Source organism: Haemorhous mexicanus, chromosome 18 (genome assembly GCF_027477595.1).
Source record: "Haemorhous mexicanus isolate bHaeMex1 chromosome 18, bHaeMex1.pri, whole genome shotgun sequence".
Taxonomy (NCBI): Eukaryota; Metazoa; Chordata; class Aves; order Passeriformes; family Fringillidae; genus Haemorhous; species Haemorhous mexicanus.
The window spans coordinates 8,141,445-8,157,964 of NC_082358.1; the positions used below are offsets into that span (position 1 = coordinate 8,141,445).

General features: G+C 51.1%; 1 protein-coding gene across 3 annotated transcripts; it reads right to left on the reverse strand.

Annotated features, from left to right (window-relative positions):
- Nucleotides 1–1,696: 1,696 nt before the first annotated feature.
- On the reverse strand, nucleotides 1,697–16,374 carry TTI1 (TELO2 interacting protein 1). 3 transcript variants are annotated; one of them, XM_059862810.1, is made up of 7 exons: nucleotides 13,984–16,374; nucleotides 13,328–13,519; nucleotides 12,395–12,540; nucleotides 11,443–11,583; nucleotides 9,847–10,051; nucleotides 9,092–9,179; nucleotides 1,697–3,128 (listed from the first exon to the last, which is right to left on the reverse strand). In XM_059862810.1, the coding sequence occupies exons 1-7, from the start codon at nucleotides 16,262–16,264 to the stop codon at nucleotides 2,894–2,896; spliced, it is 3,288 nt and encodes a 1,095-aa protein (XP_059718793.1). In that variant the 5' UTR covers nucleotides 16,265–16,374; the 3' UTR covers nucleotides 1,697–2,893. The 3 variants fall into 3 exon arrangements, 2 of the variants coding, with proteins under 2 accessions (XP_059718793.1, XP_059718792.1); XM_059862809.1 differs by having other exon boundaries at nucleotides 12,395–12,537; nucleotides 13,322–13,519; nucleotides 13,984–16,373; XR_009488755.1 differs by lacking the exons at nucleotides 1,697–3,128; nucleotides 9,092–9,179; nucleotides 9,847–10,051 and having other exon boundaries at nucleotides 11,448–11,583; nucleotides 12,294–12,537; nucleotides 13,322–13,519.
- Nucleotides 16,375–16,520: the final 146 nt, after the last annotated feature.

Consider the following 16,520-nt stretch of genomic DNA (forward strand, 5'->3'; position numbering starts at 1 on the left):
TGCTGATGAGAAGGAGAAAGAGCCACCAGCTCTTTCTGCCCCCAGAGGTGTCAGCCTGTGCTGGGAGCAGGAACAGGCAGACGTGGCTGGTGTCTCTGGAGCCATGGTCACCTCTGGCACCTGGAGAACTGTGGTCTTGGGGAGCAAAGAGCACAGGAGAAAAACATTCAGGAGCTGCAGGGCAGCAGCTGTAAATCACTGCAGCAAGTTTTTTCCAATAGTGATGGCTGTGCTGTAGCAATCCTTGGCAGAGCTGGGGGTGGGGGGGGGGGTCTATGCTCAAATTTTCTGTCAGGGAATGGGATTGCTGGGGGAAGAAGAGAGATTGGGATGCATTGGTCACCAGTGCAGCAAAACATAGGACACAGCAGAGGAAAAGGAAGACCCAGGGACATGCTAGGGAGGACAGGAGGCTGCAAATCACCTCAAACAGGGAATAAACAAATTGCTTTGCAGCCCAGTGATTTGTAAAACCTGGAGGTGAGCTTTAACAATAACAGGTTTTATTAGAAGAGATTAATTTTGCTGAGTTTATAGGAAATATTTGGAGCAGAAGTTGAGGAGTGGACCCTGCTGGATCCATGTGTGGCTCAGCAGTGCCTGGTGCCAAGGGTTGTGTGTGGGACTGTGCCCCCAGCACGGTGTGGCAGTCCCCCAGGGTCCTGGCGGGTTTGTGCATGGAGTAGGTGGCTGGGCACGGCTTTCTTTGCTCTCTGATCCCAGAGAGGGTGGCTGGAGTGGGAGGAGCTGGGGGTCCTCACCCCAGAGTGTCGGGGGCTGCTTGGTGGAGGAGAGTTCTGGTGGGGAAAGCCCGGGGCTTGTGAAGGGGCTGAGCTTAAAATGCAAGTCACTGCTGGGGAGGAACCAGCCTCATGAAAATGCCATTTCCACGCAGTCCCTCTCCCAGCCATTATCCTGCCTCAGACAAAAGCAATTTACTCAGCTTCCAATAAAGCAAGGGCGATAACGAAGCTGTGAGAGGAGCTGACTGACAGGCAGGACAGCCTCTCCTGCCACCAGCACCCACCTGCTGCCTGGGGCTGAGGCTGTGGGGAAAATCTCTGGACAGCACTGTGAATCACAGGCTCTGGGTGGGGGTGTCTCAGTGCAGCCAGCTGTGCCAGAGCCCTGGCTGGGTGATGTGGTTGGTTCCTGGGCACTGGGCACTGATGGGACAATGCTGCCCTTGAATTCCATGCCTGTCCTGCAGGATGGCAAGCCTTGGCATGGGCAGGATGGGTCCTTGGAATCCCCACCACAGCACAGCTGAGCAGAGCAAGACTGGATGCAGCATCTGCACCTAATGGATGAGTTTTGTCAAGTGCTACAACAACCCAGGAAACTGCACCAGCCCCAGGGGCGCTCGGAAACCAAAGACAGTATTTCACCTCCCTGCCTGCCCTGTCAGAGCAGCTCTGAAGGCTCCTTTGTATAGAACCCAACCAGCGTTAAGCACTGAACAGATATTAAAATAGACTAAAGCTGACCTGCAGCCCTGTCCTACTGGATAAAAAGCCACTGACTTGTGTTTTCCCTGGAGAAGCAAACAGGAGGAAAGCCTGAACAAAACCAGGGACACAAGGGGAGGTAACTTCAGCTGAGGGATGTGGCAGCAGAGGCAGTGCCCTTGAGCCCACCAACAAAGACTTGTTTTGGATGTTCACCCAGGATCCCAACAGTGATGCACAAAGCCTGCTCCAGGTCACAATCAATTTATTGCTTTGGTTTTTGTATTTCTGAGCTTGCTTCCAAATTTAGTCAAGATCTGCCCTTTTGCTTCACTTGCATAGATGTTCCCCGAGTGTCAGGAGGCAGCCTGCTGCCAGGAGCTGCTTGAGTGAAGCTGAGGGACTGGGAACAGCTGAGCAAAACAGTGCCCATGGACAATCTCTGCAGCAAGAGCCTGGGGATATGGGAGCTGAGATCAGGGGAGAGGCCCCTCAGCAGGGGGAGTGAGCTGACCCCAAAGACAAGTCATCCTCTGCTCCCTGTACCATGCTGTCCCTACTCTGACAAACCATGGCACTGCTGGGGTGCCACAGTGCTCACAGGCTCTGTCACCACTGGCACTGCCTGACCACAGACATACAGAGGCTGTACTGGGGCACAGGCAGGTGCTTCATCCACTTCTCCTTGGGGCGGGGGTTAGAAATGGCCTGAGAACCGTGATCTGGGCATGGGAGAAGTTGTAAATCCCTCCCAGGTGTAAATCAGGGCTGGCTGATTCTCTACAGAACCTCACAGAGAGTGAGATAGAGAACAGAGCACGTTTGGCCACCTCCATCTGGTCTCAGCAAACTGCAGCTGTGAGGAGCAGCCCTGATGCCTGAGAGGACACACTGTTCTTGATAGTAACATAGGTGAGGAATTTATTGGAAATGCACTTTAACTTCTGAGATTAATTGCTTTTAAAGAGAACAGGTTTACAGTGCACCCCAAACAAGATTCTCTTCCTGGGAAGGGTAAAGGCCAGAAAAAGCTTTTGCTTTGAGTTGTCAGTCACTGTCCAGCTGAGAATGGGGAGGGATCATCACAGCTGTGAAGAGATCAGAGAGGTGTAGGGGGTGCTGAAGGGGCACCCCCAAGGATCAAGGGTTAGGAAGTAATTTCTGGAAGATAACTCACTCTTCATACTGAAGAATTTGGAACAGATGTGCATATGGTGCTGGCCAGGCACAAGTCAGGAGGAGTCGGGGTCATGTACCCACCTCATCCTCAAACACCCCTTCAAATAATAGACCCTCTGCCACAGCGACAGTGTCTCAGCCAGTGCCCCAGGCTGGGCAGCCCTTCCTCTGCCCCTGAACCATTTGTGTCCTCAGTGACAATGTCTTCCCAGGCGAGCTCCATCCTTGTGGTTCCTCTTTCCCATCCCAGCTGCTGTGTCGGTCTGTCAGGAAGGAGATGCCTCCTGTGTGCTGGTGCTGGGAGCTGTGCCCTCCTGCTGCTGCAGCCTCTGGAGCAGGAGCAGCACGTTGTCCGTGAGCTCGTTCCGTGGCCGCCCCATCCCGCCGAGCTTCACCGGCTGCAGGCTGGCGTGGGGGGGCTCGTAGCCCTCGGGGCACCACACCTCACTCAGGAGCAGCCAGGTGCTGTCAGGGTCCACGTGCATCAAGTGCAGGAAAACACTATGGAAAACAGTAGGTAGAGAGGAAAGAAGAGTAAGGACAAAGCCTTGTGGTTGGCACCCAACGGGGTTATTACGAGCTAAGGAAAGCTTTGATGCTGCTGGCAACCTCTGGCAGCTGCACGAATTCTGCTCTTTACAGAAGGCAGTACAGTGGCCCCTGTGCCCAAGAAAGCAGCTCTGTGTCTCACAGCTACTGGCACGTGGGAGAAAAATACTTATGATACCACACAGTCACTTATGGATATCAAACAAGCAGCTGGTGCAGGACTGACCCCGGCTTGGTGCTGGCACTGTGTGAGCTGCTGCTGGCACAAGCATAAATCTGCCTGTCCCACGTGCTGGGGAGGTGACTGTGGGTGACTGCATGTGCTATGCATATCTGGGATCTTTTGGACAGCAGCTCCTGCAGAGATCTTGGAAGAAACTGTCTGTGTTGTTCACCACCCTCTCTGGTTTTTGGGGAGTGAGGGAGTTAACCCATCTGGGCTTCTCTGCCTTTCCAGAGGTGGCAAACCCAAGAGAATTTGGGGACAGCTGCCCAGGCTGGGCCCCAAGGGAAGCTCAGTGCTGTATTTGAGAGCTTTTTGCTCAAGTGAGATCTCCCACTATCCAAAGTCCTTATTAGCTGCCTCCAAATTTTTGTCACCTTTCACAGAGCAGGATTTTAAACCAAATCCAAACAGAACCTTTATTAACAACAGAATGAAGGAAAAGAGGAATCACAACTTCCTCTGCAGATTTACTGCTGTGTTGATGGTTTTCACTTTGCATTTCCATACCTCAGTAAGATGGGATTTGCCTTTCCAGCATGCCCTTCACACAGGGCTCCAGCTGTGAGCTGCTGGGACACAGCTGCTGCTGAAGAGCAGGAAGCTCAAGGAGTGAAAGAGCAAATGCTGATTTGTGTGACCTACACTTACTCACCCCCTCCTGCCAGTCCTCCCTGCAGCAACCTTTGGGTTAGCTAGGTCTGTGTCAGGGTTTAATGCACAGAAGGTGTACTAGGCTTAACTGGTATTAAACTCTCTGGCTGTGCCATGAACAAAATTAGACTGGAATTTGCAAGGCCTCTTCCTGAATGCTGCTGAGTGCTCTGTGAGCACCAAAGGCACTCAGCACTCACCACACCTATGGTACAGTTTTCCAAGATCCCAGTAAAGCCCAGCCATGATTCTTCAGGTCTCCAGTTTTCAGTGAAATCATGGAGTTGTGAGGAGAACAGCTGCCAGCTCAGGTAATGGGAACAGAAATCAAGTAGGTCTGTCTCTGCTCCCCCAAGAAGAACAGGACTGAACTCTCTCTCTACAAGCAAAGATTACTTGCTTCAAAAGCCACACAAAATCCAGATCTGATTTTGTGCTGTCCAAATTTCTCCTGGAAGAGCTTTCATCCCTAAAGTGAGGTTGCTTCCAATGTAAAGCAGGGAGAAATCCCTTTGAGAAGCTCTCCTCTGAAAAGGGAGTGCAGTGCCATGGGTAAAGTGAAAGAGCACAGAAATGAGATGAAGGTAGGAGAGAGCTCCCTCTCCTTTTCACAATAACCCTGTGGATGTGACTTGTTACTCATGCACAACCAAAGCTGTTGCTTTTGCCTCTCTGCCATGAACACCTCACCTGTCCCTCAGTGCAGGTCTCTGAACAGCAAGAGGGGAGATGCCACCACTGAAGCTGTTGGCAGTGTCCCCTCCCAAGGTGCTGGCAGTGCCTATCTGCCTGCTCCAGAGAAACCAGCGGGAATGTGCTCCACAATGATAGCTGGGCTTGGCAACAGCTGCCTCAGCAACATGACCTTTTTCTGTGGATTGGCCAGATGCAGGTGAGCTCACAGGACTCCTCATTCCCCAGGCTTTGTTCCTCCAGCTCTGCTGACTGGAAGGGGAGGACTGGCCCACTTGGTACCAGTGCAAGTGAGGGGCTGGCAGGGGAGTAAGTGATTTTTGTAACTGCAGCTTCATGCAATACTCAACAGGCAAAAATAGACGCTGGGAAAAAAAGGGTATGGAGCTCTCACTGCTGCCATCCTGGCTCCAGCTCCGCAGACACTGCCCTGGCCGTGCCCTCAGCTTGGCTGTGACAGCAGGAGCACACAGCTCCGTGTGCCAGCAAACACCAGCTCCCCGTGCTTCCACCCAGTTTTCAATGGGCAGCTGCAGAGATAATCCTTGCTCCTTATGGCTGGGATGGGAGCAGGCAAGGACAAAGAGTTGCTGTGAAGTGAACACGGGAAGAGGGGATATTGTGCAGCAGGCTGCTGATCCCCAGCACACACACAGCTGTAGCTCTTACACTCACAGCACAGACACTCTGCTCTCCAACCTCTTCCCAATCAGCTGCTCCAGGGAGAGCGACCCTCAGAGATTATCCAGACCCTGAAGAACTCACTGCCTCTGGTGCCCATAATGGTTTGAGGCTGTGATTATCCCTGATAGCCTGGAGTGCTCTGCAGCTTAAAGAACAACTTGACTTTTACATTTTCAAACTAACTCTGGGGTAGTTTCCAAGCAACCTGTTTCCATAGCAAAGAATCCTGGGGTTAATCCAAGTTTGTTTTCAGTTGTTGCCTTTTCTTTTCTTTTTTTTTTTTTCTTAAATATCACTTTATTGAATTTTGCCTTGAGCAGGTGGCTGTTCTGGCATGCTTCAGTCCAGCCTGGGAGTGACAGCTAACAATGAATACCCAAAAACCACACAAGCAAACCAGAAGAGGTAAGCTGCATAATCAACTTTGGTATGAAAAAAGCTCCCTGAATAGCTCATATTTGTCCCAAGAGTGCTAAACTTATTCTACTAGCACAGAGCAATTTGGCTATTCTATTGCCTTGTCTTTTCCCAAACTCCAAGCAAAGCCATGGCACAGTGAGCAGACTGGCAGGACAGGGCTTCCTGGCTTTCCATCCCTGCTGAATGTTTAACTGGATACAACCCACCATAGGCTTTGGTAAGAACTGAGGAAATTATTTCAGCATCTTAGGGGGGAAAAAAAATCATTCCTATCCAGACTGCTGACTGAAAGGTCATGGGCTGCAAACATTTAGTAGGAATTAAGTGTAAATTTCAAAACAGTCACTTGAAACTGAAAGAATGGAAAACTACTTGTCAGTTTTGACAAGGGCCAGTGACAATTTCCTAATCTCTTTTCCTTCAAGGTTTTATTCCCTGAAGTGAATGCTTGTCAGGGATGATGCAACTTCATAAATTGACGAGAAGCTCAGATTTACATACTGTGACTTTCAGTTTCCACCATCTTCCCTGGCCTTGCTCCCAGAGGTGGGGCCCCACAAGCTCCCCCTTGCTCAAGTCTTTCTGGGCACTTCCTCATCCTTGCACAGGCTCATCTTCTTCAATGATGGCAAAGACTTTTCTAGTTGCCATTCCCAAACTCTTCTTCAGTAGGTTTGGTCCCTTTGGTGATTTTGCATTTGGTTTTTGTTTGTTGTTTGGTTTTTTAAAAAGCTTTGGATAATACTCCCCTGGAATACTCTCAGCAGTCATCTTCTAGTAAAACCTATTGTTATTGTCCCATTTTCTCTTCCTCAGATGTGCTGGAGTTCTTTTTTTCCCAGCATCTATTTTTGCCTGTTGAGTATTGCATGAAGCTGCAGTTACAAAAATCACTTACTCCCACTGCTTCATCTAATAAAGCTACAGGGTCCCATAAATGGGATTAAGCAGACTCCTTGGGGCATGATAACATCCCTGGATGATAGCCAAACTCCCTTTCTCCTTTTTCTTCTTTTTTGTGTGGCTCAAGCACCTTGGCCAAAACTTCCTGCTCAGCCCTTTGCATGCCTACAGAATCCTCACATAGTCAGTGTATGATTTTTGGAGCTACAACTGACTTTGCAAGTCCTGACCTTGCTCTTGACAGGTCACAACCCATCAGCTGAATAAGAACCCTAAGAGCTGAGCAAAGGCCAGTTAGTATAAATCACCATGGCAAGCTGATTCCAAACATCCTTTTACCTCCTATGATTTCTGCAGTGATAAAGCTGAGTTATGTGACGTACCCTGGCGCTCAGGCTGGGGCTAAGATTAGTTCTGGTCTATCTGTTTTTAGAAGCATTTAAAATGCAGAATTTCTCATGTATCAGGCTGATAACACTGCCCTTGCTTAGATGGAAAGGCCCTTATGTGTGACAGCCTGTGTCAGTTTGCAGGATTACTTTCAGGCACATGGAGAGCAAGAAGAGCCAGAACTTAGAGGAATGTGGTGGTTCAGCAGCTGGAAAACAGAAATGGAAGGGTGGCTGAGAAGTGATTCTTATCCTGATACAGGAGCTGATTGTTATGGTCCAAACTAAATTTGACTTTTCCAGGCTGAAACCTCATATCAGGGAAATACAGTTAAAAGTGACTGTGATACAATGAACTCTGGTTCATTCAGGCTTCTAGACCAGGGATCACACAGGGCTAAACTGAAAAAATTAAACCCAAAAGAAACCTCCAAATGCTGCCGTGTCTGTAGTGTCAGGCCAGGCATGATGCATGCCTCAGTGCATACATGTGTCTGGTCAATGGAGTTAAACAGGAGACAGCAAGGGCTTCCAGGAGCAGCTTGGTTCACATATGTGGTGTATGGTGCATCAAAAGCATGGGGGGGAGGAGCAAAACATATGGTGTTCTCCCCTTAAAATATAATAAAAGTAACACACAGGAGAAAAATGTTACTTGCCCTGAACTTTGCTGCCCTTTTGCTCTAACAAGTGAGCTCACTTCAGCATACAGCTTCCAACAGGGCTCATTTCATATTCCCCCTACCCCTGCTGTTGGGGGGAAATTGCACAGCTTCTCAAGCTGCTTGCTTAATGATTTAAAAGCTTCAGATTCCAAATATCTAGATAAACCCTGGTGTTCTGCTTTTCATCCAGCATTGCTTGCACAGACTGAGGCATTATTGCATTAAGGGGATGCACTCCCACAGCATAGAGCCCCTCTGCAGAACAAATGCTGCTGGAGCCTGCTGTGCTGCTGTGAAAGCCTCCAAGGTAAAAATAAACCTGCTCCCATCCGTGCAGAGATACAAACAAAGGAATGCTCCAGCTCGGGAGAGCTGAGTCTCTGAACTGCTGCCCAGCCACACAAAGCCCTTCACACCCTGCACCCCCGGGATCCTGTGCTTTGTCAAAGGGAACGGATGGGCTGCACTTCCCTCTGCTTCCCTTTCCAGCAGCCTGCTCTGGAAATCCGAAACCGCAGAGCCTGCGGAGCCAGCTGCTTTCCCCTCCCCTCGGGGGAGGGCAGGGCTGGCCACACAGGAAGGGGGGGATGGCTGATTTTCACCCCCATCCTTCGGCAGAGGGGCTTCCTGATTTATGTCCCATGTTCTGTACCTGGACTTGTTTTGTCTTCTGAAATCCCCAGCCTTGGTTCCAGGTGACAACATATGACAACAGTGATTTCTTATCCTGACAGCAGAACATGCTGAGCTGGATTTTGTACACCAAGCAGCAAAGTATGTCTGTCAACACTTCCTAGAGCTGGAGTGTGTTTACCTAAACTGTCTTTACTCTTTTAGATTCTCCCAGCCTTCTCAGAGCAACACTGGTGCCAAGACTGACAGCTTCCCAAACAAACTCTGGTACACCTGGCAGAGCCTGGGTTGGAGCCCAGGGAAAATGGAAGGATAACAGAAGTAGATCCCCCAGCTTGCAGAAGGTATTAAGTGATAAAATACAAGGGAATGCCTGGCACATCCTCTTCCATAGCTGTCTTCCCTCTGCAGTTTGATGCCACCAGTGGGCCAAAAGCCTCAAGTATTTGGTGAGGAAATAGCAAGTAGCACATCTTCCCCTCTATCCCCAAATGCACCGCAAGGTCACCTGTAATGTGACAAGCCCTGTTGTACAGGACTTGAACATGCTGAAAGGTGGAACAGGAAAAGTGCAAAAGGAATGGGATCACCATGTTCCTTCTGTCCCCCACTATTTGTAAACCCAACACACCTGCATTTAAGGGACATTACCTCTGGGCAGCTTCTTGCAGTTTCACAGGTTGCTTGGCACTGAGGTAAATCAGGCAGGCATCTGCCACTTTATTCAGGTCACTCTCGCCTGCAGAAATGGAACAGGAAAGAAGGGTAGGAGGTGACCTCCTCAGCAGCTGCTGCCTAATGGAATCAGCTCCAAATTGGCTGCAGAGGCTTCAGAGCCTTTGAGCTGTCTGACCCAGGGCTCTTCTGACCTTGCCTTTTAAGCATCTTGCTGCAAAGCCAGGAAAGCAATCAAGGGCACTGAGAGGAAAAGAGCAACTAGCCAGCAAACCTTCTCCCTCATCAAAGCCAGTTCCAGAAATTTCACTTGGGGAGAATTTCAGAGTTTCAGTCAACAGAAGACTGTGATGTGCTGGATTTAAAGGGTCCACCAGAGATAAGCCCACAATGGAACCAGTCAAGCTAGCCAGAAGTCTTATCTGGGCTCCAGTTTGTCCAGTAAGAACAAAGTGTGGCCCATCAGCAATGCAGAGACTCCATTCTGTACCCTCTTCTCATCCACAAGTGGGATGAGCAGTCACATTTTGCATGTGGTGGGAACCTTCTCTCCCATTTGTCTCCTGGGGAGAAAAGTGCCCAGCACCTCTTCACAGAGCTCCCAAAGGGAACAGATTCAGGCTAGAGAACATCAGGAAATCAACTCTGGGCAGCAGGAGGAGAAGCAACAAGTTGACAGGAGACAAAGTCTGGCAGAGATCCATAGAGCCTGTGCTTCTTCTGGTACTCACCCATGTCCAGCTTCTCACAGAGGGAGCCCAGGCCCTGCAGCACAGCCAGCTGCAGCTTGAAGGCCAGTGTGTGGCTGTACACAGGCCCAGCTCGGGCACTCACTGGGGCCTGGCTGAGGAGGGAGCTGGTCAGCTTGGGCAGGACATCTTTGGAGAACCTCTGCCTCAGGAAGTCCCCACATGTTTGACCCAGGGTACACAGCACCTAAGAGAGACACCAGTTACAGGGGATAGTGCACACACTGGCCTGGGAGGAGCTCAATGATCCACACCAGCCTGGGGCATTCAGACATTCACTCTCCTGGAGAATTGTTTTTGCAGGGGAGAGCACTGTGACCACACCTGCCCCAGTTTCCCCATAATGAGTAGAAGGTAAATGTTTGAGAGGCTGAATGAGCTCGGCAGTGTCACTTGGCTGACCTCCTGGGCTGCCCTTCCCTCATTAACACAGTAAAGGTAAGGGCAGCTGTGCATTCTTACTCAGAATTAGTGGAGGAGGCTCTGATGGAAAATGCCATTAAATATGATTATATCCTTATATCTCTTTTGAGGTGCAGACAACCCATCTTTCCAAGCACGTCAGCAAGCAGAAAGGCCAAGTGGCCACAGAAAAAGGGCACCCAGCACTACTGGTGTTTGCACAGGATCAAACTCAAACTGGGTAGAGAATGGCCCTAAATGCACTAAAAACAAAGGGGGATCCATGTGGCCAGAACACTGATCTCTCTTTTGGAACTTCACTGAGCTCTAGGTCTCAAGTGTGCAGGACTGAGATGCTGGTTATGATGTGTTTGTTTTACACTGATATGACACTTCTTGTCCTGGAATTTAGGCAGGAAGACACTTCGGGGGGAATTCATACAGCAAAACCCATGCTGGGTGCAAATTGTAATGATGACTTGAACTTTTCAAGAGTTAATTAGTTTTTGTACAGCAATCTCTACCTCCTTTTAGGGCAGGCACATGATAGGTATGGCTATTCTGAGACTGTAGTGTGTGGCTTCTGGAATTTCAGGAATCAAAACTCTCTTTAGTCACGCAGAAGGATTCTAAAATGAATCTCACTCTGCTCATCAGATGAATTCCTCTGCAATGCTGGGGCTGGTAACCTCTGGAAACATGCTTTACTGGCCAGCCTGTGAGTCAGGAGGAGAAAGGAGCCAGTTGACAAGGTCAGGAGCTCTTTAATAATGTCATTATAGGGCCAAGTGTTTATTCAACCTCTCCCCTACCTTGCCAATGCCTCAATCATGAAATGTTCCCCTGGCTTCAATCTGAGACTTCCAAAGAGGATGCTGGGACAGTGTCTCCAGCAAGGTCAAGCTGCAGTGTAGGCTGTACAGCTGTTTTTCTTACCCCTGCAATAACCACCAACATGGCTGCTTCCCCCAGGAACAGCATCATGGCTTTACCTGTGGCCGAGCTGCAGTGAGAGTGGCACAAACCCACCCACAGCAGAGCATGGTGACCCCATGCTCCAAACCACATTTAAACATTGCTGCAGGAGCTTGGTGCTCTCTCCTGAGCTGCAGCACTGCTTGAACCACTTCCTGCCCAAGTGCCAGCTGGAAATGTTGCTGGCAGTCACTGCCATACCTTGAAGGCTCTGAGCACTGCCAGAGGGTCGTCGCTAATCAGCCGGGTGACGAGAGCTGGCCAGACACGGTGAGCCATGGGAAGCAGATGGTTTCCATGAGGATGCAGCATGGTTACACAGAGCTCCAGCACATCCAGGACCTGGGCAGGAGGGGAGGAACAGACTCTGAGTGCCGCAGTGCCAGGCATTCAGGTGGATCCCAGCATCACGGCAGCAAGCTGGGAGGAGGGGTTGAACAGCAATGGGTGCGGTTTTACCGCAGCAGGAATGGGGACAAGTGAACAGTGCTAGAAACCAGGCCTGCTTGGAAAGGGACAAGCACTGCAGTGACACAACCTGTGCTGGGTACAGAGCTGGGCTGGGAGCAGGGCAGGATTCCTGCCTGATCCCACTTGGACCCCACTGTGGCTGTGGCAGCAGGATCACCTGGCAGAGCTGGGGCTGCTGGGATGAGAATCTAGGTTATGCCTCATTTTTCTGTCTCACTTTGCACTTTAAAAGGAGGCCACCTTCAAAGGGTTTTCATAATTAGGAAAAAGCCAGGCTTTTAGCCCTGCTTATCATCACCCTAGCTACTTCAAAAACATTCATCAGCCTGTGCTCTGCAGCCTGAGGAAGGGGGATGGGAGGCACAGATGGGAGAAAGATGCTTCTGTTTCCTCCACCAAAGGACAAAGCACAAGACTTAACTGTCACGAGCATCAAGGGAAAGTGTCCAATACAAAGCCACCCTTAAGATTCTGTTCTGCCTGGCTGCCATTCCTAATCCAGAGCACTCCCAAAAAACTATCTCCCTTTCTCTTGCCAGGTTTGGAGGATCTGTCCTGCTGGAGCATATGGTAGCACAAACCTGGGGATGGCAGGGAGCCCAACGTGCATGGCACACATGCTGACGAGCTACCAGCCCCTTCATGGGCACCATCTGTCCCCTCAGAGCCGGCGATTACCGACCTTCAGCCGCACTCGGAGGCTCCCGTCAGACAGCAAGTGGATGCACCTCTCCATCACATCCCTGGCCAGCTGAGCATGGCCTGGCATTGGAGCCTCACCTTCTGTGTCAGAGTTGGGCTCTGGCTTAGCAAGGGGAACCTCATCTGGAAGACAAAACCATTACTGAAGCCATGAAAATGACTTGGGAGCTCTGAGAGATCACAGTCACAGATCACCCACACACAACGACTCTGTAAATTCCTGAGTAAGGCCTTTGGCATTTTTTAATGTGCTTAGATATAGCTAAGCCAGTGAGTTCTGTGAGTTAGTGTCAGGTTCAGTTACGAGTGTGGGGCCAGGGAACATTCGCTTTCTTTACGGGACAATGCAGCTGGTCTGACATTTGCAGTCTCTTCTCACCATGGACTTATTTCCCATTGATTTTTATTAAAAATGAAAAGCCTGGATATTTAAAGATGAAGTATTTAAAGGTCAGGATTGCAGCACAGCCCAGTGAAGACTAAAAAGTTCCCTATATGAATGTCTGCAGTGCCTGCCATGGCCAAGTGAGAAGGGAGCAGTGGCATCATTAGCCAGGAGAAAACAGTACAGAGATTCCCAAGGGAAGACGAGGAAACCACATAGGATCCTGGAAAGAGGAAACTTCAGGTCCTGAACCCAAATAAACTGTTATGAGGTAAGAAAAAGCACAGTGTGCTTGTGTCTCAGAGCTAGAGAAGCCTTGATCTGCAAACATTTGGCTTCCCCACTCAAAGAGAACCAAGTGAGAACGCCCAACAAGCACTTTACATGAAGCAAGGCCAGGCCAAAGAAGACCTGAGACTGCCAGCCTGGCCCCAAGGCCTCCATGTGACAAAAGGACACCTCAGAGGTCACAGTCTCTCTGCAAGCTGACCATGCTCCTCTCCAGCCACGCACATCACTGACCTGCCTCCTCCTCCTCCTCCAGGTCAGGAAGATCCCCCTCTGCAATCTGCTTCTGGCTGACATAGTCAAGGAAGAATCGTTCCACTTCTTGACTTGTCAATGTCACCTCCTGCTGTCCTTGGGACCGAGCCCTGCTCTGCCCCTTATCAGTCTGCCTTTGCTGGTGTTCCTCAGCACTGGGCATTCCAAACCACTGCACTGCAAAAAAGGAACTGACATGTCAGTGATCCCCTCCTGCAAGTCAGCAAGGTGCCATGAGAAATGAGATGGTTCTCACACCTCATGGGATTGCACCTGACTCAGGCACCTGCTGTCACATCCCAGTCACCTCCCTGATAGTATGGGAAAGTTAAAAAGGAATACATGGTAAAAGTAAGAAGAAACACATGCCATGTTCTCCTACAAAATGTTCATGGGAGCAGCAAATTCATCCTTTCTCAGCCACTAAAGGCCATGTTCCTGTGAAAGGCTGCAGGCCAGGCAAACTGGAGAGAGAAAGCTACTGGTGATCTTTGCTTGAGTGCTGCCCCAGCAAGCAAGGTACAGTGGCCATCACACTGCAATGCCTTGGCTACCTGGAACCTCCCATGGCAAGTGGAAAGGTTCAAGTACCCTTAGTGACAGCAAGGCTGAATTACACAAAGTAAACATTGTTTTAGTACCTAGAGCAGTCATGACTGAGTGGAGGACCCTGAGGAAAGTGGAAGCCTGGCTATTGTAAGACTGATCTAGTGCAGACAGGACATCTTGGATTACATCTTCTACCAGTGGCAGCAAGCTGGCATCTGAATGCTTCAGCATCGTGTCCAGGACCTGGGATGCACGCGGCTGACAGGCCAGCTGGCGCAAATTCAGGGAAATCCCGTTCACCAGATAGTCAGAGTTCTCATTAATCAAACACCGCACCGAGTCATAGCCACAGGCCTCACATATGTCTGCCAGGGTCCCCAGTGCTGTCTCACTGATGAGCAGAGTCCTGTCACCAGCCTTTTCCAGCACAGGGTAGAGAGCTGACAGCAGCAGCAGCTGGAACTCCTTCCCAAGGACAGCGGCGAAGCAGCCAACGCCCTCCAGCTGGATGCAGATCTGCCAGATGTTGCTGTTCATGGTGCGGGTTGTGACTGGGGGCTCTGGGGACAGTTGGAGAACGCTGCTGGATGCCCCTCCTGCACGGACAGTGAGTCCCAGGTGCTGCACTGACTGCTCAGGGCTGCTTTCCTCTGTGTCAATGCTAGTGACCAAATACCAGTTCGCCTGGTCCATGTACTCATCCAGAATAGATGTTATGGACCCTTTGAGATCATCCATGCTCAGTGGAACGTCCCTCTCCTGCAGGAAATCCACTCCCACTCCAGCAGCTCCTGTGACCAGCTCGTTGAGGATCATGGCTGCCTGCTTTCGGTACAGGCTAGACTCGCTGTACAGCCCCATGAAGTGATCCACAAGCAGGTAGAGGTTCCCGTAGTAGCCAAGAACACGACACACTTGCTGAAGGAGCTGGAAAACCTTCTCCTCCGTGAAGAAGCGGAAATATTTCTTCTGGCACCTGCCCTTCTGCACACCCTGCTGCAAGGGGCCTGGCAGCCCAGAGCGCCGGGCCTCCACTATCTTCACATCTGTCACATCCAGCTCCAGAACCTGCACCAGCGCCTTGGACAGGCGCTGCAGGTGGGACACGGAGTTGAGGACGATGTTAATCTTGGGGCCCAGCAGCTTCAGGTAGCCCAGCAATAAGCTCAGCGTGGAAACCTTGCCCATGTCATCCTGAGAGTTCATCAGGCGGGGAAGGGCTGTGGCAAGAGAATGGAGGTTCTCAGAGAGGACATCAGCAAGAGCCCTGCTCTGTGCCACAATCCTCTGCTCTGCAATCCCTTGCAGAACTTTGTTACACCTGCTCTGGACTTCACTGTTTTCATCATTAACCAGCCCAACCAAGGCCTTCAAGAGGTGACTGAATGAGTCCACCAGTGACCGACTGCAGTTCCTCAGTAAGTGGTGGACCAGCTCCACCAGCTCCAGCCTCACCTTCCAGTGGGGGTGAACTGAAGAAGATTCAACAACCTTATGCAAGAGAAGAGAGAGTTTTTCAGCAGTACTTTTAGTCCAGTCAGGTCCTCTGTGGATCATTAGCTCTGATATTCTGCTGTGTTCCACTAGCAGCTTTTCCTTACTCTTTGGGATTCTGGCTAGCTGTTTGTCAGCCATGACCAAGCCAACAATCAGATAAAAGAGTCTAATGGCAGAAATGGTGGTTTTGTGACCTTGTTTGATGTCTCCAGCAATAACTCGAGACAGTGTAATAGAAATCCCGGGCAGAAAAGAAGCAAACAAATCCCCACATTGCTGTGCCTCGTCTTCATCCAGGTGTCGGTGCTCCTGGCAGTCACACTGCAGAACCAGGACCTGTAGGCACTCCAAAGCAGAGATCTTGATTTGCTTTGCTTTTTCTTGCTCTGCAAGTGTCAGAAGCAAAGACACAGCAAATCCTAAGAGCGGAAGGGTGGAAGGTTGGTACAGAGACAAGATAACATCCCCATAAGCCGAATGCATCAGGGTGTGGAGTGCCTGGATCACAGCCAGCTTCAGCTCCTCGGACAGCGGGGCGGCTTTGCCCGAGCTGGGAGGGGGAGCGAGGCAGGTACAGAGCTCAGAGAAGAGCTCCTGCAGCAGCTCCTGTTTCTTCACGCACGTCGCGGCAAGCACGGAGGAGATGCACTGCACCAGGCTCTGCACCAGCCGCTCCTGCTTGGGCCCCGGCACCCGCAGGGCGAAGCGCAGCGGGAACAGCACGTACTCCTGCAGCTCCTGCAGGGCCGCGCCGCTCACCCCGGCCAGGTGCGCCTGCAGCTGCTCCACGTTTTCCACCGTCTGCGCCCGTGTCAGCTGCACGCAGACAGGGCGCAGCGCCCCGAACGCCGCCTGCGGGGTGTCGAACACGGCCATGCCGGCGGACTGGGGGCCGCGGGCCCTGCCCGGTGCCGGGGGATCCCACCCGGGCCCGGGGCCGCGCTGGGGCCAGGCCGGGCAGCCCTGAGGGTGCCGGAAGTGACGTCGAGTACCAGCACCACAAAGCTCCCGCGAAGTGGGGTGGGCGCTGTGAGAAAAGTCTCGTGTGCCAGCAAGACGCATGCGCTAGAGATGTGACCCTGAACTAACGGGCCTGTCAGTGCCACAAATCTCCCGCGGGCTTGGGCAGGCG